At 46.0% G+C, this 23398-nt stretch overlaps 1 protein-coding gene across 1 annotated transcript; it reads left to right on the top strand.

Moving 5' to 3' along the window:
* Positions 1-5406: 5406 nt before the first annotated feature.
* Positions 5407-20671, top strand: LOC115506339 (dendrocyte expressed seven transmembrane protein). The gene is made up of 4 exons (XM_032591927.1): positions 5407-5449; positions 12165-12246; positions 14461-15502; positions 20146-20671. Exons 3-4 carry the CDS (start codon positions 14474-14476, stop codon positions 20479-20481), a joined length of 1365 nt encoding a protein of 454 aa, XP_032447818.1. The 5' UTR covers positions 5407-5449; positions 12165-12246; positions 14461-14473; the 3' UTR covers positions 20482-20671.
* The last annotated feature ends 2727 nt before the right edge of the window (positions 20672-23398 follow it).

Here is a 23398-nt window from a genome sequence, read left to right as displayed (position 1 = left end):
GGTCAAATGCAAATTAAAACCATAATGAAATACCACTGCACGGCAATCAGAGTGGGTTAAATTAAATAGACTGACCATACCAAGTGCTGGCAAGGACCTAGAAAACTGGAATTCTCACACTCAGCTAGAAACAATGTGAAAGTGCACAATCACTTTAGAAAACTGTGGCTATTTCTTTTTTTTTTTTTTTTAATTTCTTTATTTTTGACAGAGACAGAGTGTGAGCACGAGCGGGGGAGGGGCAGAGAGAGGGGGAGACACAGAATCCGAAGCACGCTCCAGGCTCCGAGCTGTCAGCACAGAGCCCGACACGGGGCTCGAACTCACGAACTGTGAGATCATGACCTGGGCCGAAGTCGGACGCTCAACCGACTGAGCCACCCAGGCGCCCCATCTTTGGCTATTTCTTAAAAGTTAGTCATACACCTACCATATGATATGGTTATTCCACTCCTAGGTATTTTCATAAAAGAAATGAAATCCCATGCTCATACAGAGACTTATGTTCAAATGTTCATAGTGGTTTTATTTTTAATAGCCCCGAAGTGGAAACAACCCAAATTTCCACCAGGAGGTTTATGGATAAACAAATGACAGTATGTCCATACGTAGGAACACTAATCAGCAATGAAAAAGGATGGTACATGCAACAATGTGGATAAATATCAAAATAATTACACAGCATGAAAAGAGCCAGACCAAAAAGAAAGCACGATACATGCTGTAGGGGTCCACCCATGCATTTCTAGAAAATAAAAACTAATCTGCAGTGACAGAAAGCAGAACAGAGGAGGTCTGAGGATGGGGTGGAGTGGGGAGGGAGAGTGTGCAGGGGTGCAATGGTGTCCCAGGGAACTTTGGGGGTGATAAGTGTGTTCACTATCTTGGCTGTGATGATGATTTGGGGAGTATACACGTATGTTGGAGCTTATCAAATTATACATTTTAAATATGTGCTGTTTGTGATATGTCCATGATACCTTGATAAAGTGGTGTTTAAAAGCGGCTGGACCTTGAAAAGAGATGTAAGAAACTTAAGTGCCTATTGCTAAGTGAAGGAAGCCAATCTGAAAAGGCGACCTACTGTGATTCCGACTATATGACATTCTGGAAAAGGTAAAACCATGGAGACGATAAAAAGATCTGTGGTTGCGGAGGTGAGGGTGAGAGAGAGATCCACAGGCAGGCACGCAAAGATTTTCAGGGCAATAGAACTATTCTGCATGACTGAATATCCCCTATAACGGTGGGCACCAGTCATTACACATCTGTCCAAACCCAGTGAATATATGACGGCAAGAGTGATTTGTAATAAAAACTATGGACTTCGGGTGACTATGATGTCTCAATGCAGGCTTGTTGTGGTACATTTTCCGCTCCGGTGTGCAATGTTAATAACGAGGGTGGTTGTACACGCGTGGGGACCGGGAGTATATGAGAAGTCCCTGTACCTTCTTCAGTTCAGTTTTTCTTTGAACCTAAAACTGCTCTAGAAGATAAAACTTATCAAAAGAAAAAGTGGCTTGAGCCATTGGGATATTTGTTATCTCTCATATCGGGGACCCTGCGGGTGGAGGTGGGGAAGCAGCTACAGGACAGAAATGAGGGCGAAACGTGGCAAAACTTCCATATTGACATAGCAGGAATGATCCAGATCTTTATTGTAAACGATAGGACTTGGATGACCTCGGAGAAACACTTGGGAATATCACTCTGAGATTAAAAGGAGAGAGTTTTGGAGCAGAGACCACATAACAGGACTCGTGGGACAAAATTCTTTCATTGTCCGTTTTCAACATAGGAAAATTACTACCTCTAACGGGTTGGTCAGGAAAGACTACAGCCATTTTTAAGGGGCTAAAAACCACTAACTGGACAAAATGGCAACACTTGTCTAGGCGAGGCCTTGTAGTCTCACAAAACACCCACTCCCTGTCTTGTTCTCCGGAGATTCCTGGGCTCGATGAATCACAGGTCTGAAGTGAACTTCATATTTCCCATGCTTCCTGACTCATCAACACTAAAATTGCCTCTGGAGCAGAGATTCCAGATGGCAGGAGAAAGAATGTTAGATGCTCCCGACCCTAGGGTCGTACAGGAGCTTCAGCAGTGGCTGACTGCTCTTTGTCCGACACTTCAGGCGGAATCCTAGAGATGCCCATGGTCACCAGGCCCTGGAGTAGGAAGTTTGTTGTACACCAGGCCCCCTCAACCATTGCTGTTCTGAAGCTATCTATCTCAGGAGTACAGAGACTCTCAAATTGTTCAGTCCACTAACTGCAGACTTTCAAAGTCATGAAGGAACATTGGAGCTGATTCAGGTTAAAGCTCCCAGCTGAGCGTAGCTTTCCCATTGTCTGAGTCCCCTGAAAGCCCGGGAAAGAAATCTTGCAGCAACAGCTGAATGTCAGCATTCCAGGCCCTCAACCTTAAGTGGCACCCACTTTTAGGCGTCTCCAACATCTGAACCCAATCGGCTGCTCTCATTCCAAGGCTTGGGCACTGCTAGGGGGCTCACTGCTCCCCCTTAATGGCTCCTGGGGGGCTGGAGGCACATTGCTTTCCTTCTCCCAGTGCTTCTTCAGGCAGCTGCTCCCAGATGTGCTTTCCACAAGCTGACAACCCATCTCCCCTCCCTTCTCTGAGAGCAGAAGGCCCCCTCTCCTCCTTCCCCAAGGGGATTGAGCCCATCCTCAGCTTTCCTTCTTTTCTCCTCATCTTACCTTCTCCTGTCTTCATTCTCCTTTGTGAGGTTGATATCTACATTTTCTCTGTTCTCCAAAAACCAAAACCACTGCTTCTCAACTATTATGTACTCCCCTCTGCATTTCCACACCCAAGACTGCTACAAAGTAACCGTGGGCTTGCCCTTCCTGTCCTTGCCTGTGGCTCACTCCCAGCCCTCTAGTGACATGGCTCTTCCAAGAGCACAGTGACCTCCTAATCACCAAAGTCTAGGGCCATTTCCTGGGCTCCATTCTTCTTCCCGCATTCATGATCTCCAGACTGCCCCTGGTTCTCCATTCCCTGACCCATCCCTTTCTTGGGGCCCCCAGTGTTGCTTCTGGATTATCCACATCAGGCATCCATGCTACAGTCCAGACCTTCTTATTCAAATGAAAGCATCTTGCCTCAATGGCCCGCTTCACTTTCAGGACTGAGCCGGCTCCCTGACGTGAAGTCTATTAAGGATATGACATTTGTGCCTGCTTGCCCCAACCTCCTTAACTACAGTCACATCGCGATTTTTGCAACTCTATCATTTGTCTCCATGCATTTCTTTGCATGTGCCATTTTGTTTTTCCCCTGTCTGGAAGCCTCGCTACCCACCACCCTTCCCAAGGTTAAGACTTATTTCTCAGCCTCGCTGGAGGCAGCTATGTTCTTGAAGCGTTGTCTGAATGTGTTCTGTGAGCTTGATGAGTCAACAGAAGCCCTAGCCCTTTGAGTTTTACGATGGTACTCTGCAGCTCAGTACACCATAAACCTATCCCCTCATTCTGCGTTCTCTCTTTACACTGTCTCCCTCTGAAAATCCATTTGGCCTCAGAGCTTCAACTTGCAAATCAATTAGACAGAAATGCCCCGGTTGCTATGTTGCAAGCACTCACCTGGCTAATTCTCAGCTCTCTATACCTCATGTCTTCTCCTAAGCCAGGGACCACATTCCTGGCTGTTCACAGGATGGATATTTCCATCCGGACATCTTTGTGGAATCATATTTTTCTCGCCACATTCCTCCATGCTCTTTGTGGTTCAGGTGGAAATTTTTGATCATCACTGATTCCTTTCTTTTCTCTCCTCTAGATACCAATTCTGTCCATTCATTCTCTCCAGCCTAAACAAACAACAAACAAAACTCTTTGTTTTGTCTTTCTTTCCTTTCCATAATTCAGATCTGGTTGTGATGGTTAATTTTCTGGGTCAGTTTGGCTAGTGTCCAGATAGTTGGTCTGATGTTGATATAAGGGTATTTTTTTTTTAATTTTTTTTTCAACGTTTATTTATTTTTGGGACAGAGAGAGACAGAGCATGAACGGGGGAGGGGCAGAGAGAGAGGGAGACACAGAATCGGAAACAGCCTCCAGGCTCTGAGCCATCAGCCCAGAGCCTGACGCGGGGCTCGAACTCACGGACCGCGAGATCGTGACCTGGCTGAAGTCGGACGCTTAACCGACTGCGCCACCCAGGCGCCCCTAGGGTATTTTTTTAAGAGGAGATTAACATTTAAGTGAGTAAATATTGAGTAAAGTGGATTACCCTCTATAATGTGTATGGGCCTCATCCAATCAGTTGAAGGCCTTAAGAGGGAAAAAGGATGAGGTCCTCAAAGAAAGCAGGAATTCTACCTACAATTCACCTTTGGACTCAAGTTGCAACATCACCTCTTCTCTGGGGCTCTCATCTGCTGGCTCACCCTACCGATTTTGTACTTGTCAGCCCCCGTAACTATGTGGGTCAATTCCTTAAAATAAACCTCTTTCTCTCTCCACACACACACTCCCCGTATTGGTTCCATTTCTCCGGACAACCCTGACTAATAATACACTGGTCCTACCTCCTAACTCAGCTCCCTGCCCCAGTACCCATTTCTCTCCAATGCACTCCAGTGATGCTCACTGATTTTTCTGTAATATTAATTTGCTCACATTTATGGAATCCCTGTTGTTCATGATGGATGGCTATGTCTCCTAAGCATCATACATTTGGGTATTTTCACCATGATATTTGACCTGAGTTTTCAGTGACCCATCCATATCCTTGTTTAGTTTATGTTTTTCAGTTTATATCAATCCTTCTACATTTTGGCAGGAATCTTGAATTTTAAGGTAAAAGCTTCTCCAGTTATATTATGGGTCTAGATCAAAAGGTGAAGAACAATTTTGTAGAAAGGTTTTGAGGTTTCCTGAACTCCCTCAAGCCACACAAGCTGATCCTTTTGGAAGCTAAATTTCCAAAATGGAAAGATTGAGAGGCATTACACAGACAGTTACACCTGTCTTGGGTCATCAGCGCAGAGATGGCCCCTTCATGCCTCTGGGACTGTGGATGGTAGAGTGGATGGTGAAGTTTGTCACTAGTCCCTGTGCTGGGCCTGGGGCGGGGAGAATTAGAGTAAAGGGAGAAGAGGACAGAGGAAGATGACCCTCCAAATTTTCATAACTCACCCTCCGTTGTTTGAGAATGCCTTATTTCATTATTTGCTAGAATTGATTTCTGGAACATCTATTCTGAGGAAAATACGGGAAAGAAATATGGAGTTCCTTTGCATCAATCATCCCCTTTGTCAATATTATGACTTAGTCACCTTGTGGGGGAAATAAAGATGCTGATTCATGGTGATGTGACCCTCTCGTTACTTCTGGTTCCTTTTTCCCTATTGTATATCAAAACTCAGAGTCCATGGGAAGGGTATTTTCGCACTTAGAGAAGAACCTGAGAGGAACCTGTAAGTAAACTTTCAGAATATTTTGTTCTTGGAATTGCTTAAGAAAAATTTTTTTAATGTTTATATTTGAGAGAGAGAGAGAGAGAGCACGAGTAGGGGAGGGGCAGAGAGAGAGGGAGACACAGAATCCGAAGCAGGCTCCAGGCTCTGAGCTGTCAGCACAGAGCCCGACGTGGGGCTCGAACTCACGGACCGTGAGATCGTGACCTGAGCCGAAGTCGGACACTTAACTGACGGAGCCACCCAGGTGCCCCTGGAATTGCTTTTTTTAAGGAAAAAAAAAAAAAAGTTAGTAAATTGGAATATACACTTGAGACCAGAGGATACTTTAAGCTCCTCCTCTGCCCCAGAGAGTTTATCTGTGTACAGAAATACCAGAAAGAAGTCTTTATTAATGCAGGCCGGAGGGATCCGAATACCCTCATCTGGGGACTACCACAGCATGATAACCCTCTTACTAGAGCAGCTTGGGTAAATTTGCCCATTCCCCAGGTTTTGAAGAATTGATCCCTGTTGGCCGAGCCTCTGGGGGGTGGTGAGGAGCAGGGCCGGCCCGGACCTGCTGTGGAAGGCTGCCAGGCCTCACTGACAATGCCCCGCACAGTGACAGACTGAATTGTTCCCTAAATGCTCTTCTGTTTACCTGGTAGATTTCATTAATCTTTTCTTTCTTGTGTGAAGGTTGCTTCCGGGGAGGAAGGCATTTGCTGGCTTTCCCAAGGCAAGAACGATTAAAAGGAATGAGGAATTCACTCCACCTCAAAAGGAGGCCTCTGTGCCTGCTGGAGCGATTTTGGTAGTCTGAGAGAACAGTATGTTCCCAAACAAATTACAAGTTTCCAAGAATTTAGGAAGGAAGGAAGGAAGGAAGGAAGGGAGATCGGGAGGGAGGGAGGAAAGAAGTGTTAGTCAAGAAATCCTCCATTCTTCCTTTGTCCCATTTACAGGTGCTGGGCTGGAAAACGCCAGCCCCCAGAGCCAGCTCTGCGGCTCTCTTGTGCCTTTCATTTCAGACTGTCGGGCTAGCAGCAATGCTAGAATTCATTTAGCCCAAGGGAGCTGTGGTCCTGAGAAGCGAAGTGACCTACCCAAGGTCACACAACTCGTCCTGGGTGGAAGCAGGCGAGGCCACAGGTCTCCCATCTCCCTGCCCTATGCTCTTTTCTTGTTCCACTATGACCTTTAACCTTTGTCCCAACTTCCTTTCAGTCCTAAAGATGAGAGAGAGGTTGGTGGGTAGATAGGTTCCCCCCGGGGGGTTAGCAAAGCCGGCTGGAGAAGCACAGAAAGACTAGAAGGATCATTAGTCTGGATTTCCTTTTCCCCAGGGTGTCTGCAGAATGCATCTGAGCTTGTCACGCATAAGCCGTTGGCTTCTGCATGGGAGCAGGGTCAGAATGAGTTGATCTCACTTAATGGAAGTTTGGGGATGTCAGACAAGGCGAGCATTCCACATGTAGGGAAAGAGGGGAGCAGAACAATTGCCTAGATCTTGATCTGTAGCTCTTTCCACAAGGAAGTCACCTCACCACCTTGATTTCTCCTGCACTTACAGTGAGGCTTCTGTCTGTCAGCCCCAGAGCAGCACTGGCGAAATGCATCTCCGATATCCCCCAATCTAGAAAGCTCCTAGGATAGGCCATTTCTTTGGAGGAGGCTCTAGTCATTAGGTCATGGCTGCATTTGTCCTGGCTGCTGCCTGGGCTTTGTATGTGAAGCAAGGATGCGGTACAGCTCCAGAGTTGATCTGTGCTCAGAGAATGGTGCTCAGGAATGTTGGCCCCCCTGACTCCCCCACGAAGTGGATGAGCAGGGCTCCGAGGTGGGGGACTGGGGGCCTGTGCTGCTGCCTCTGGCATTCGACACCCCCTGGGGAAAACAGCCAGGACCACTGCGTATGCACCTCACAGCCCATGCTTGCTATGCGGGGTTGATGGAGAAGCCTGGCCCTTCTGTTTCCCATGGCAACAGCTCAGCTCTGCGTGAAAGCAGATAAGTGTGGGCTCAGGCTGGCTACACAAACTGCATGGGCTGCCTGGCTCTCGGCTTGGACCGGGGGCTCCTCATCACCAGCCCTATTTCCTTCCTCGTCCCCGCCCACCCAGCCCCACAAAAATTGCTTTAACCCATGAAAGAGAGGTGGGGCCTCAGTGATGCTCTCCTGTGGACTCTAACTGTGGTTTTCCCACCCGGGGTGTGGCGCAAACTGTAGTTTAGGGATGAAGGCAGGAAAGTGGTAATTGCTCTTGGGCTATTGCTGTTGGTAAAAGCAAGAAGCAGGTACTCTGTCCTGGGGAGACAAGGATGTTGTCAGGCAATAAACATTATTGATAATGGAGGCAAAACAAAGAGAAATTGCAGGTTAAAAGGATCAGGTTAGCCTTTTAGCAGCTCCCACAAGAAGCAATGGAGAGAGGGAGGGAGGAGCTCCGTCGGGTAAGCACCGACAGAGGGAAGGGAATAGAGTTAGAGATCTTTGGGGAAAATAAATATTCCCAAGGCATAGAGAAAAACCTTTATGCATGAGACTGGAAACTGGCCTACAGCATGATTTTAAAATGTCCCAGGGGATAAAACGAAGGAGAGGAGGAAGAATAAGGTAAGGAGGGAGGCAGAGCAGAGAGGAAGGAGCAGTGAGGATTCCCCAAAGACCAAGACTCGCAAACTGACAGTCAGTGGCCGAAAAGCAGCTAGAGTATTTAAAAAGTTTTTATGTGTGTATATATATATACACACATATATATATACATATATATATATACATACACACACACACACACACATATATATATACACGTATCAGGAGATGTTACCCCCAAGAGTCTAGATTTCTGGCTTCTTTTGGAAAAAAAAAAAAAAAAAACAACAGCAGAAAATTTGGCAACACTGGGACTCCATACAGGCTTGAAAAAAAATCTGTTGGTTTGGAGGCTACTGTACCTATAACTGTAACTGGGGCCTGGGCTCTCTGGCCCCCAAGACCTACTGCCCATTGCTCTATACCCCTCACCCCAAGAAGTGTCTGTGCCTCCTGATTTCCTTTATTCTTTACAGTGCTTGTCTGACCCTTGTAAGTATTTACAATGCTGAGGGCTATCCACACTGCCCTGATTTTCCGGCACAGGGCAGCCCGACCCTGCGACGTGCCCCGCACCCCCCCCCCCGCCCCCCGCTCCCCAGCCCAACAGAAAGTGTGGGCACCTGCACTGAACATACCTCTCAGCTCCCTGATCCTGGGAGAGAACGATGGACCTGTGGCCTTGACCTCAGACCGGGATGGGCCTGACACCAAATGGGCTGGTTCAGGGGAGGAGTGAGCCTGAGCTTAACGCTGGCCGGAACAGTCTCTAAGGAAAACATGGAGTAGGACACAGCTGAGCAAGAGTGCCGGCCCGGGGAAAAGAGATCCCCAGTCAGCTCTGGAGGGTCCGCTGGGCATGTGCTGGCAGAGGGGAGTGGGGGCCACCAGATGCAGACGACAGTGCAAGGAGAGCTGACACTAGCACTGTGAAATCCACATTCCTGGATGCATGCGTGATTAGGGTTCTGGGAATATATTTCAAACAAATTTAGAAACTACTCCTTGGGGCTCCTGGGTGGCCCAGTCGGTTGAGCGTCCGACTTCGGCTCAGGTCATGACCTCACAGTTGGCGAGTTCGAGCCCTGCATCGGGCTCTGTGATGACAGCTCAGAGCCTGGAGCCTGCTTCGGATTCTGTGTCTCCCTCTGTCTCTGTCTCTCCCCCACTCATGCTCTGTCTCTCTCTCTCTCTCTGAAAAATAAATATAAATGTAAAAAAAAAAAAAGAAACTACTCCTTTAAGACGGTTTTAAGAGAGTCTAGGAAGCTGCCCATCTTGAACCCTCAGTGGCGCTTAAATGTGGGTCAGAATTCCAGTTCATCCACTTATCAGCTGTGTGACCTTGGGCAAGTTACTTAACCTCTCTGAGCCTCAGTTTGCTCATCTAAAATATATAACTATAATAATATCTATAATATCTAGAGCCGTGAAGATTAGAAATAAGGTACATCAGATGCGAAAACAGTGACCAGGCACTTGGTGGACAAATTGAGAGACATTACCTATTATTGTTGTTATTTTGCTAAGCCTGGGAGGCACAAGCAACAGTTTGTCCACTTTTCTATTTATGTATGTTGGGGTGCCTGAGGGCAAACTTGGTATATGGGAAAATTTTTTTTTTCTTTTTTGGCATGTGGGAAATTTTGACTCCATTACCCAGGAACACCGGTAAGGATTTTGAAACAGAGTTCACAAAGAGTCAGAAGTGAGATGCTGATGTGATGGGAAAAGTGGGGGAGAACTGGGGTCTCCCCCCCCCCTCCAGCTCTGTCTCCATTGCCAGGACAGCCTCAGCCAGTCCCTTCGCCTCGTTGGATTTTGTTTCCTCATCTGTGGAAATCAGCTGGCAAGGTGTCAATCATCTAGAGCTGTGCCCTTCAGTACCATGACACCAGCGACACGGGACTATTTAAATTTAAATTATTAAAATTAAATCAAGTTAAAAATTCAACTCCTCAGTCACACTGGCTCTATTTCAAGTGCTCAATCATCGCATATGGCTAGTGCTGACTGTGTTGGACAGCACAGATACAGAACATCTCCCTCGTCAAAGAAAGTGCTATCAGACAGGGCGGAATTCAAGAGCTTGCTACCCAGTGCCTGTCCTCAGATAAGCAGCATCAGCCACCTGGGAACTTGCCAGAAAGACAAAGTCTCAGGTGCCATTCTAGATGTTTAGAACCAAAATCTGCATTGTAACAAGGCTGCCTCAGTGATCATAGACTCAAGTTTAAGATGCCCTGATCTGTAAGATTCCTTTTGGCTCTCAAAATGAAATTTAGGAATCTGGGTCTCTGCTTGACAAAGTCTATGGGAAAGAAAGGAGCAACTGACTAAAGGAAAGAATTGGGGCCATCCAAGGAAACTTTAACAGGACAATCATACCTCTGCAGAAGAGGAAGGAAATCAGCAGACTTCTAAAGGAGCCATGGAAACAGCAGTGCTGGGAAGGCAGTGCAATCCCACTCCTGTCACTATGCCTCCCTTGAACTTGGGGCATTCAGTTGTTGCTTGAAGACCTTCAGAGAATAGAAGTTCTCAAGTTCTCATTTTTTTTTTTTTTTTTTTTTGGCCGCCAAAAAAAAAAAAAAAACAAGAAATGGGCTGCATTTACTGGGCACTTTCTGTCCTGGTCGTCTTAAGGGGCTTGCTAAAACTCTCCTCGTCCAACTACACCAGAAAGGAGCTCAGGCGGAACTGATATTCAAGTAGGGAAAATGAGAAACAGATTGGGGAAGAAATCAAGGCCACGTTCCACACTGACAGGGAGGGCAGACTGGACACCAGCTTCTGGACATGTGGTCCCAAGCCCAGGTCTGTGGCTTAAACTATAAAATAAGAGAGGATACACTCAATCCTCTCACTGCAGAAAGTTTTGGTGTCTTTTGGTGATGTGCTGTTTTCGGTACAAAAATAAGGAGGATAATATTAAATCTGTTGCTCATTAAGAAAACATGTGCCTCTTACAGGACAAAATTGCAGCTGTATATCTTATTTAATTGTTATTAGTTTGTATTGCCCAATGTTAAACTTTTAATGTGTCCGTAAATCTGTTTCTTACTGTCAGAGAAATATCTGTATTAGGAACACACTGTGCAAGAATGAAGACGAGAGAAGGAAAATATGAATCCAAAATACACATTATTAATTTTTTAGGAAGCCAGGAGAAGGGTGCCTCACGAAGCATATTAGAAAAAAAAAGCCAAAACAGCTGGGATTTCTGATTTGCTTGAGAGAAAAACCTGCTGAATCGAGACGCAGCCTTACAGGGCCAACTATCTTTGGCAGGGGGAGAAGTGAGCAGGTAGAAATGGGTTTGTGATACACAGGTCAACTCTTAACCATGACGTCACTGGCAGAACATGTCATGCTTTTCCAGCAGACACACAATGAGCTGAGTGTCCTGTCACATAAGCTGGAGTCATGGAACCTGGCCATGGCGCGGGGCGCAGGGAGCTGGACCGGGAGGCAGGGAGAGCAGGTCTGGACCCCACCACCGACTCTCTGGGCGCTCTGAGGCTCGGATTTCCGCGAGCCTCTGAGCCTCAGCTTCTGTGTGAAATGCAAAGAGCATTTGTCTTTGGGGGCTTCAGGGAGAGAGATGCTCTACATAAAGTGAACAGAATGGGCCGTTAATCCCTATTAGTGGATCATTTAGACAAATAAAGGTTTGGGGGTCAAACCCAAAGCTATGGCAAAGAAAGTGAACAGGGACATGGCTGGGAGGAGAGACAGCACTTCCGACCTGCTCTGATGCATCGTGTCCTGCCCACCTGCTCACCGCTGACAGCAACTGTCCTCCCGTCCAGCCCACAAGGCAGCTGACTCTGGCTGGCAGTGCTGGGGAAGGTTCGGGGGCACAGGAGCCCTTTGGTGATTTCCAGGGGTCAAAACAGAGTAGGAGAGGGGTCAGTGCATGGAAGAACGACCAGCCTCCAAACCAGCTTCCAAATCTGAAAGGAGGCGAGCATGCAGGAGGAAAGACCTCCGTCCTTTTGCTGGTCCCTGTTCTAACGGCTATTCCAATTCCCCTCTGGACGGGGTAAGAATATCCTCTTATGTGGGATTCTGAATCTCTAAAAAGGCCGGTCCCACATGGTAATCACCCTTCTTCAACACTTCATTTCTCTCCAGGTCTCTTTTCTGTGCCAAGCGTTTCCCCTCACGTGACGGGAGCCGTACGCCCTCTACATTATCGTAGGAGAAACTTCCACAGGTTTGTTCCTAACTTGCCTCTTTGTCCATCTCATTTCCACTCTTCATCAACTTCATTCAGCCTGAACACAAAAAGAATCGTTCCTTTTCCTTGAATTGCTCGGTTCATGCCCACTAGCCAATGCCTGGGCACCTCTCACACACGGAGTATAATCCCGGCTCAAACATTGTCCAGCTATTCCAGAAATCCAGCCCCAGCTTATCTGATGTGAGAAGGGATGTATTTGATGGTGGTTTGGTTTTTTTTTTTTTTAAGTTTACTTATTATTTTGAAAGAGAGAGAGAGAGCACGTGCACACATGCATAAATTGCGGAGGGACAGAGAAGGGGAGAGAGAGAGAGAGAGAGAGAGAGAGAGAATTCCAAGCAGGCCCCACACCATCAGTGCAGAGCTGAATTCGGGGCTCAATCTCATGATCATGAGATCGTGACCTGAGCCGAAATCAAGAGTCAGATGCTTAACTGAGCCACCCAGGTGCCCTTATTTGACAGTGTTTAAAAACTGATCAATATCTTCTTTGAAATCCCACACATACCGTATGCTCTTTTTAGATACTTTCATGCCAATCAAGAAAGAAACGTCTCAAATTGATTTTATATCATTCCAAATGAACCCAAGACCGTCTGAGTGCATCACAGACCTAAAGATGCATGACTGACAGGATGGAAGCAGGCTCATTAGCACCTTCATTTTAATCCTGCCAGATCTGGGAATAAAGAAAAGGTGATTCGTTCAGTGACAAAACATTCTTATTTCCCTTGCAAGATTCTCAGAGAGCAACTGCCCTCAGAGGGTAAGGGCGGGCTGGAGGGTGTGGGTAAGACACAACTGTTCGTTACAGGGCAGAGACACAATGGCTTCAGTCCGGTGCCTCATCTAGGTTTGGGTGCCCTTGGTATGCTTTCTGGTCTGCAAGATCAGGGCAGAAAAAAATAGATGACTATCAAAAAGTGATCTTACATAATGCAATGTGTTGAAATTTTAGCCTATTCATCAGCCTAGGGGTTATTTCAATTCTTAAGATCCATGATACAGTATTGCTGTTTTTATCAATTCACAACCAGTGCCTAAGAAAGCAGCACAGAATTCGGTGACTTAAGATAAATAAGCATTTATTACTACTCAAGTGGCTGTGCTCAGCTGATGGGCTGCCTGGTGACTGGCTGGTCTAGGAGGGCCCCCTTCAGGTGTTGGGCAGTTGATTGGCTATTGGCTGGCTATTGGTTAGAGCCAAATCTGGTGAGATAGGCTCATTCACGTCCCCCCACACCCAAGCTGTCCATGTCCTAAGGCCCAGAGCCTGTTAATATGTTATTTTACATAGTGATAGGGTCTCTACATATGGGATTAAGCTAAGGACCTTGAGATGGGGAGATGATCCAGGTTCATCTGGGTGGGCCCAATATATAATCACAGGGATCCTTCTAAAGGGAGGCAAGAGAATCAGAGTCCCAAAAGATATAAGGATGGCAACAGAGGTCTGAGAGGAAAGAAGATGCAACATTGCTGGCTTTGAAATGGAGGAGAGTCCAAGAGCTTCCAGATGCTGGAGAAAGTGAGAAATGGATTCTTCCCTGGAGCCTCCAGAAGGAACAGAGCTCTCTGGACTCATTTTAGACTTCTGACTTGCAGAACTGTAAGAGAATAAATATGTGTTTCTATAAACCACTAAGCTTGTGGCAATTTGTTGCAGGAGACTAACATACTTGGACCTGTTAAAAAGTCAGTAGTAAGGTTCCAAGGGAGAAGAAGTGGATCATAGACTCAGGACTGGCACACTGTCACTTCTGCTGCGTTCTATGGATCAAAGACATCACAAAGCCATTCTAAATTCAAGGGCTGGAGAAATAGACCCACCCACCTCTTATTGGATTCTGTTTCTCCCACCTCTTGACGGGAGAAGCTGTAAAGTGGCATTTAAAGGGATGAGGAGGGGTGCCTAGGTGGCTCTGTTGGTTAAGCATCTGACCCTCGATCTCAGCTCAGGTCCTGATCTCAGGGTTATAAGTTCAAACCCCACATTGGGCTCTGTGTTGGCTCTTCACTGGGCGTGAAGCCTACTTTAAAAAAGGGGGTGGTGGTGGGGGTGTGGAGGTAGAGATGGGTAAAGAATTATGGCCATTTTTTTGCAACCAATCTACCCCCATGTCCTTTACACAGTGACAGAGGACATTCAAAAGCAGTGCCTGACCCCGGTTTCTTTTTTATTTCCAGGGACACAAGGAGCATGGGTGCCTTTACCTCAGGCGCTGATATCTTCCTAGGTCTCTGGGGGATGTATGTGTCTCCAAGAAGCCCTGGATGGATGGACTTTATCCAACATTTGGGAGTGTGCTCTTTCGTTGCTCTCATTTCAGTGGGCCTCTTTTCCATGGCCTTTTCTGGGTGTCTGTCCACATTCATAGCCTTTAGCTCCTCCTGGATGGTCACTTGTGTTCTGCTTTGCTGCTCCAAGCATGCACGATGTTTCGTTCTCCTCTTCTTCCTTTCCTGTGGCCTGAGGGAGGGCAGGAATGCTTTGATTGCAGCTGGCACAGGGATAGTAATCTTAGGACATGTGGAAAATATTTTTCATAACTTCAAAGGTCTCCTGGACAGTATGACTTGCAACCTAAGGGCCAAGAGCTTTTCCATACATTTTCCACTTTTGAAAAAATATATTGAAGCCATTCAGTGGATTTATGGCCTTGCCACTCACCTAAGTCTATTTGATGACCTTATTTCTTGGAACCAGACTCTGGCAGTCTCTCTTTTCAGTCCCAGCCAAGCCCTGGAGGCACAGCTAAATGACACCAAAGGCCAAGTCCTGGGTGTCTTGTACCAGATGGTGACGGCAACAGAGGTATTGTCCTCCCTGGGACGGCAGCTCCTTGCCCTAGCAGGGCTTTTGCTGGTGCTACTTGGCACTGGCCTCTTCATGAAGCGATTTTTGGACCCTTGTGGTTGGAAGTTTGAAAATATCTTCATCACTAAACAATTTGTTCGGTTCGATGAAATGGAGAGGCAACTACAGAGGCCCTGTGTCCTCCCACTGAATAAGAAGGAAAGGAAGAAACACGTTGTCATCCCATCTTTCTGGCCGTCTCCTAAAGAGAGGAAGAACCTGGGGCTGTTTTTCCTCCCCATTCTTACCCACCTCTACATCTGGGTGCTGTTTGCAGCCATAGATTATCTTCTGTATCAGCTCATTTTCTCAGTGGGCAAACATTTCCAAGGCTTGCCAGGGCTGGAGGTCCACCTGAAACTGCACAGAGAGGTAAGCGTTCACAGGTGCTTCTTGCGATGCGTCCCGGCTATTTGCTGGCTTGCCTTGGAAAAGATCATGAACATCCCAGAGCAGGGCACTGCCTTATTCACCTTGGGATTCCCATGATGGCACAGCGTCTGGCATGTAGAAGGAGCCCAACAATTGTTGGTTAAGTTGACTCGAAATCCTGTTGTTAGAGTATGATGTCATCCTGAAAATCTTTGGTCACCGTTTTAGTTTCCTGTGGCTGCTCTAACAAATTGACCCAAACTGGGTGGTTTGAAAGAACAAAAATTCATTCTCTTATAGTTCTGGGGGTAACAAGTCCAAAATCAGTACCACTGAGCTGAAATTAAGTGCGAGCAGGGCCACAATCACTTTGGACTCTAGGGAAGAATCTACTTCTTGCTTCTTACAGCGTCTGGTGGCTTGTTGGCTTTTCTTGGCTGTGGCTGCAACCCCCATCTTCACTTATGTCTTCACATTGTCTTCTCTGTGTATGTAAAATCTCTCTCTGCTTTCCTCTTAAAGGATGAATGTGATTGTGTTAAGGCTCACTGAGATAATCAGGGTAAATTCTCCATCTCGAGATCTTTATCTTGGTCACTACTGCAACGTCCTTTTTTTCCAAATAAAGTAACATGTCTAGGTTTCAGGCCTTAGGATCTTATATCTCTGGAGAGAGGGAATTTTTTAGCTTTCTATAGTTAGCAAACACTGAAATGGGAGAATAGGTGTCTCTGATATGGGACGTAAAGTTGGTTCTCAAGCAAGAGTACCTGGCATGAACCTAGAGTCTGTCTTCCTCTCTCCCTTGGACCTGTGCAGGTAGACTTTGAGCAACTTCTGTGAATGAGAACTTCTTTTCTTTGCATCTTGAGTCCGTATGCAATATAGGAGGCCTGTCAATGCATCAGCAGAACATTTAAGAGGATGGTCGCTGAAAAATGGGCTCCTAAGTGACCAGATATTATGGCTGGTGCTAGTATATGATAATACCCCCTAGAAAAGAAAATAAAAGAAGAGAAGAGAAGAGAAGAGAAGAAAAGTAAAGAGCTACCTTGGTTTTTTAGGTCAGTGGTTCTCAACCTTAAGTGTGACCTGAGCCGAAATCAAGGGTGAGATGCTTGAGCCGCCCAAGTGTCCCAGGGAGAGTACTTTTAATAAACACTCCATGGGATTTCAAAGTAGGTGGTCTATAGAGACCATATTTCGAGAAAATCTGGTGCAGGTGCCAAAAGCAAGGACCTTCTAAGTCAGTGATTATCTGCCATAGCCACACGGTGCCTTCACTGTGGACCTGAACAAGCCAACAAACACCCAGGAATCAGATTTAAGTGGATTGGGGTGAGGCCTGGGTGAGGGATTTTTAAAAAGTCTCCAAGTAGTTCTGACGGGCGGCCAAGATTGAGAACCACTGTTCTAAACTCCGCCCAAAAGAAGGGAGCTGAAAGCCATTGGATGGATCTATGACAATCTTAATTGGTCAAGATAGTGTGTTTCTCTGAGCTGGTGCCCCCTGAGCCTCAGGGAATCTGCCTTTCTCTCCTTCGTTCTTGTTCCTCTTGGCAGCTGTGTCCCAAGCAAGAAGACCATGAGTTTTGTGCCTCCCACCTTTTTTCTTTTCCATTTTTCTGTGGGGAAGTTTGTGATTATGTGGGCATGTCAGAGGATGTGGGTATTGTCAGACATTGTCTTGATTTTTTCTAAACCCAGAGGTTGTGAAGCTGAGCTAGGTGGGACATGCGTGTTTATGTGCATGTATGCGTATGTACATGCGTGTGTGAGTGTGTGTATGTGGGCGTGAGTGTTGCTCATGGTGGGGTAGAGTGCGCCAGCCTGGGCTAGTGAAAGCACCAATAGCTGTCTGCACATGTCTGATTTTCCCTTGTTTTTGGTCAAGCTACAGTCCCGGAAATCTTAGAAGGAAACGGCAGAAAGGATGCCTGCAAGGCCTCCTTTGAAGCCCCACTCTTCCACGGGCTCTCTTTGTCTCAGGAACTGGGGTCTTCTGGTAGCATCCACACTTTTCTTCCCAGCTTCCTCTGGCTCAGCAGGTAGGTCAACTCCCCCCCCTCTAATCCTGGGCTGCTTCTCAGAGTTGATTACCCTGAGCATTCTGCTGCCCCTGAAGAATTCAGTTAATTACAAGATCTCTGTTGCTCTAGATATCTGGAGCAGGGGGAATAATGGAAGCGGTGTCTCCAGTGAAAGCTAAACTAACTCTTCAGACGTGCTTAATCCTGGGGGTGGCAGGGAAAAGGGTCTCTCCCTTCCCCTCCCCGAGCCCATTCCCCTTTGTCTTTTTTCCTTGCTCGGTTCTTCCTCTCCTCCCTTCTCTTTTTGCTTCTCTCTCACATTTCTCCCTCAGCCGATACCCATGCCTGCTTTGTGAATTCTCACCATTTTAGACAGAATGAGAAAAAGGCAAGTTCTGCCTTCCAAAAAAAGCCCAGAAGCTTTCCAATGACAATGTCCTGACAAATACATTTTTGGGCATCACAGGGTACTGGAGATGCAAAGATGTCTAAGCTTTGCCAGCTGCCATTGCACACTCACATCCTGGTGGGGGAGGCCGCCGCCCTCTCGCATAGCGACAGCAGGGCGGTGGGTGCTGGGGCAGGTGTGGGTACGAGACTGCTGTGGGGGCTCCTCGAAAACTCTCTCCTGCCGTGCCTGGGAGACTGCCATCAGCCGCTGGCTCCAGGGACCTGCAGTGTCCTGCCCTTATCCCAGGATGCCCTTGGTGGCCGTGGGTCCCTCTGTTGCTGCAGGTTGAGCAGGAAGAGAAACATCACCTCAGGGTTTTGCCAATATTTCTCTCCCACTTTCATATGAGTTTAAATAAGTCTTTTAAGTAGAGAAGAAAGAAGGGAAATGACCCAAAGGGAGCTAGCTGGATGGGTGGGCATCGTAAGTAAAAGTAGCCAGCATTGTTAACTTATTGAGCACGTATTGTGCACAGCATTTGTCTGCATTAGCTTTTCAGGACTGTCTGATACCAGAGCGGATCCTCGGTCCATTACTCAACGCTGTCTTGGCAAATTGTGTACTTATGAGAGGTAAACACATTTTAAAACATCAGGGTACCATTTAGCATATTGCTCAGCATTTTGAGAGAATTCATTTGTCTTCCACATTACCCTCCACCAACCCTGTACAAAAATGTTGACTCAATCTTTATGAAGCCCTGACTCCCAAATGCAAAATCCCCAGTTAGATTCCTAGATTAAGTAACTTCTTCCAAGACCGGACACCCGCTGCTTTCTTATTGCAGGATTTCTCATCACTGACTCACAAGATGTGTTTGTTTCTTCACTGGTATTAAAAAGAGCACATGCCTTGCTCTGGGGACTGAAATCTCTATATTTAATTGTAGGTGAACTGTCTTTTTAATAAGAGAAAATGAAAGGCAACATTTTCATTGCTTAGGCACAGTGGTGGAGAAATTACAGATTTGACTTGACATCTATAGAGACGCCCCAGGTTTGAAGTTTCCAGAGTCTTCACAGGCACTGGGACAGCTCAAGGTGCACTCTGTTCTCTAGGTGTGGTTGTGTTCTTTTGGAGAAGTCGTTTCCCTCTTCCTGCCTGCCCCTGCCCCCCCAGCTCTGGGGTGCTGCAGTGATAATAGCTTACTAAGTACTCCAGTTTGTAAGGTTAAGGCTCCATCCCCAAGGTGCTTAATTTACACTGGGAGTGGTTTATTCATGGGCAGGATCTGCTCCATTAATTCCTGTTTTACCAAATTAGAAAACAAATCCACCGAGAGATTAAATGACTTTCTCGGGTCAGGGAAAACAAAGTGCTGAATCAGCACACACTTTTGCTGGTGGCTTGGCTGGGCGGCACAATGTCATCTTTTGCCCTCTGTTGTCAGTCCACTGAGGGCAACTGGTTTGTACTCTTGCCTTCAAGCAGAAAGGAACACATTCCCCCCCGAGCATCCAGCAGAGATGAGACAATGTCCTGTCTGAGACCTCTACACAAAGGGTTTAAAGCCACCTTCAGCAAATACTATTCTTAGTATTCTTACGCTAAGAATAATTCCCTGCCCCCAATGTCTAGAAGGTTGATTTAGAACATAATTTAATGCTTCTGCATCTTTGTGACCTCGTGGTCTGCCGTCGGGGTATTTGTCAAGATGGGGAGGACATGGTGGGGTCTTAAGGGGCTACGCTCCAAAAAAAAAAAGGCTCCCGCAGTTAAGCTAAAAACATCTTTCATCAGTCCCACGTTTCCTAGCGTGTAGAAACAGGTGTTCCATAAAACTGGGTTATGTGGTCAAATGTGTGAGGAGAAGTGTTGGCTGAAGTGAAATGGATTTCTCCGCCTTCTTCTCAGAGACTACAACAGCCTCATGGGGATCCTGACTCTCCAAAGAAAGGACAGAGTAGACAAACTTATCTGATACGTTTTCTCTCAAGGAAATCTATATTTCCACAAACCTGCTTTAGAAAAACACTGCAACCGCTCCAAAGAACACTCGGCCCTTGTCTTTGCTCCCATCCTAGCACACAAAAGGAGCTGCTCCAGTCCAAGTCCCTGCATGGTTCACGCTAAATGCTATGCATTGCAGGGCAGGATTGAGCGAGACAAGGACTGAGGGCAAAAATGGCATGGATCTTAAGGGTCTTATTCTTTCATTTTAGGAGCAAGGTACTCAAGACATCATACATGACTCTTCCTTTAACATATCTCTGTTTGAACCCACCTGCATCCCCGAGCCAAAGCTCCTTCTGTCTAAGACCTGGGTTCCTCTCAGCATTATTCTTGTGATACTAGTGGTGCTGGGACTGCTGTCCTCCATCCTGACGCAGCTTAAAATCCTGGTGTCCGCGTCCTTCTACCCCACCGTGCAGACGGAGCGCGTCCGGCACCTGCATGTGAAGCTCCTGAAGAAGAGAGCAAAGCAGGCACTGGGAGGAGGAAACAGTAAACAGAATCTCTACTTTACAAAGGCAAGGCAAGCCAAGATGGCGATGTAATCTGTAATGAAGGAGACTTTGGGTTTGAAGGGCCAGTGGACTTGCAAAGCACTCTTCAATTTCATGTTAGGGTTCACACCCCTAGCAATAGATAGGACACCAGGGGGAGAAAATTAATAGATATGTGTGGCTAAGGCTCTTCGCTTCGTGCTTTTGAGTGGGCCAGATGGGTCTGCAAGATATTTCTCAAAACGCTGATTCCTTTATTTTTTTATTTTTTTATTTTTTTTAACCTTTATTTATTTTTCAGACAGAGAGAGACAGAGCATGAATGGGGGAGGGTCAGAGAGAGGGAGACACAGAATCTGAAACAGGGTCCAGGCTCTGAGCTGTCAGCACAGAGCCCGACGCGGGGCTCGAACTCACGGACCGAGAGATCATGACCTGAGCCGAAGTCGGCCACTTAACCGACTGAGCCACCCAGGCACCCCAACGCTGATTTCAAGTAGGTACAGTCAGCCACAAGGTAGAGAGGCTACTGGGAAGGCCCTCTGCAATTATTATTAAAGGACCGTACCCAGTAAGATCGATTTATCACGTCGAGGACAAATAAATAACAGAGGGAACTATCTACTACAGCTTGGTAAACTTCAAAGAATTTGTTCGTGCTCCAGCATTAAAGTATATGTATGATGTACATATGATGAAGAGGATTTCTATAGGTATAACATATATGTATGTTTATGCATAGATATGATAATGACTTCCTACACATAAAATGAATGCTCATCGAAGATTTTATTTAACTTATTAATTAATGAAGAGACGGTAAGAAATTCCAACCAATTCAAAGAACAGTTCAAAGCACACACACACACACACACATATATATATATATATATGCCACCAGGAATACCCAAATGAATGTGCTTACTAGATGCAAAACTGGCTTCTTCCACAAAGTGGATGGGAGGATTAATTGCACTTTACAGGGTGAAAGTTATTTCACGTGTCCGTGGACAAGAATCATTCCCATTGTTGCTATCAGCTCCCGACAGCTGGGAATGGGGAAATGGCTTAGAAACAATGAAAGGCTAAGGTAACCCACAAGGATAAGTTTCTGGCCATTTCCAAGTCTCTTTTTTTTCTCCTTTTTATAATGGCACAAGACCATTTTATTTCTTTATTTTTTGGGTAAGTTTATTGATTTATTTTGAGAGAGACAGAGACAGCCCAAGTGTGAGAGGGGCAGAGAGAGAGGGAGAGAGAGAGAATCCCAAGCAGACTCTGCGCTGCCAGCACAGAGCCCAGTGTGGGACTCAAACCCACAAAGCGGTGGGATCATAACTTGAGCCGACACCAAGAGTCAAACGCTTAACCGACTGAGCCACGTAGGCGCCCTTGGCCATTTCCAAGTCTTTTGCATGTTTTTCTGATGCCAGCAGCCCACAATGAGAAGTTTATGTCACAGGCATCTGAAATGACTCTAATGCTCATTCATCGATCTTTTTGTCTCTTCAGATTCACTTCTGGCTTCCAGTCCTGAAAATGATCAGGAAGAAACCAATGGGCATTGCAGGTGAAGACAATCCATGAGAGACTCCAAGCAGCTCCTCAGCCACACTGCTCCAGCAATTCTCCTCAGGTCTGCTGATGGTCCCTATTTTTGCCCAACAGCAGAGAACTGTGTTGCGTGATTCCTCGGGTGTTTGAGTTTGCGGACCAAACCACTTTTCTTCATAAGGCCGAAGGGCTACCAGGCTAATGGCTTTGTCATCTGTCTTCCAAACAAAGCACATGATTTGGACGATGTCACGGTGTAACAGAATTATAACCAGACCCCTGGAGGATGAATCTTAGCATGGAGTAATATTCAAAGAAAAAAAAAAAACACAGAACAAAAATTAGAAAAAAATCAATATCTCTACTGCTGACTTATAGGCAAATGCCAAGGAGAACATAACACATATAATGCCGGGAAAATATCTTTAACCTCTTCTGTCCCTTCTCTGCCCTTTTAAATATCTCTCATAGCTATTCACTATACACAGAACTATCTCCCTTTCCCCTGTTCCTATCCAAAAAACAAATCCTTTTTTTTGAAACCCATCTCTAGCAGCTCCTAATTTCTCCTTACCACTACCTGGGCTCCTACCCTCTTCTTTCCTGGATCACTTGTTTTTTTCCCCTCTTCTACCAAATCCTCTATCTGGTATTTATGACAGTGTTGCCTCAGGAGCACATGTTTCCAAATCACAGGAAATACTTGTTAAATTGCCCATCTTGAGCCACTTTCTCCCACGCTCAATGTAGACTATACAGCATATAGAGAGGCCTATTTCCCCTAAACTCCAAACACCCATGAGGGAAAAAAAACCTCCTGAAATATTGATTCCATTATCTTGAAAGCTTTTATTTTGAAAACTTTTCAGACTTACCGAAAAGTTGCAAAATAGTAGAGTTCCATTTACCTTCATCCATCATCCCCAGTGTTAACATCTTATAGAATTGTAGTGTGATTATACAAATTTGGTAAACAATCTTGAAAAAAAATGGATAATGTGCAGAACTTATTGAGTTCATGCCAGTTGTCCCACTAATATTCCTTTTCTGGTCCCTGATTCAATACAAGCTCCCACAGTGCATTTAGCTTCTTAGTCTCCTCCAGTCAGGGACAGTTCTTCAGTCTTTTTCTTTTATGACCTCGGCACTTTTGAAAAGTATTGGCCAGTAATTTTGAAAAACGTTTGACTTGGGTTTGCTGATGTTTCCTTGTATACTTTCTCCAGATAATGTATTTTCAGCAAGAGCACTACAGAAGTCATGATGTGGTCTCCTCGGTGTCCCCTTGTACCAGGGAGCACATGGTGTTGATATGTCTCATTACTGATGAGATTACCTTTCATCGTTTAGTTAAGATGAAGTCTGCCAGATTTTTCCATGGTAAAATTACTGTTTTCCCCTTTGTAATTAATAA

The sequence above is a fragment of the Lynx canadensis genome, chromosome F2 (genome assembly GCF_007474595.2).
Source record: "Lynx canadensis isolate LIC74 chromosome F2, mLynCan4.pri.v2, whole genome shotgun sequence".
Taxonomy (NCBI): Eukaryota; Metazoa; Chordata; class Mammalia; order Carnivora; family Felidae; genus Lynx; species Lynx canadensis.
This window is presented reverse-complemented; position numbering and strand designations above follow the sequence as displayed.

Excerpts from the sequence above, each read along its gene's own strand:
- LOC115506339 (XM_032591927.1), top strand. The coding sequence starts at position 14,474 with ATGGGTGCCTTTACCTCAGGCGCTGATATCTTCCTAGGTCTCTGGGGG. Across the intron at positions 15,503-20,145 it reads ACCTGAAACTGCACAGAGAG|GAGCAAGGTACTCAAGACAT; the intron begins GTAAGCGTTCAC and ends CTTTCATTTTAG.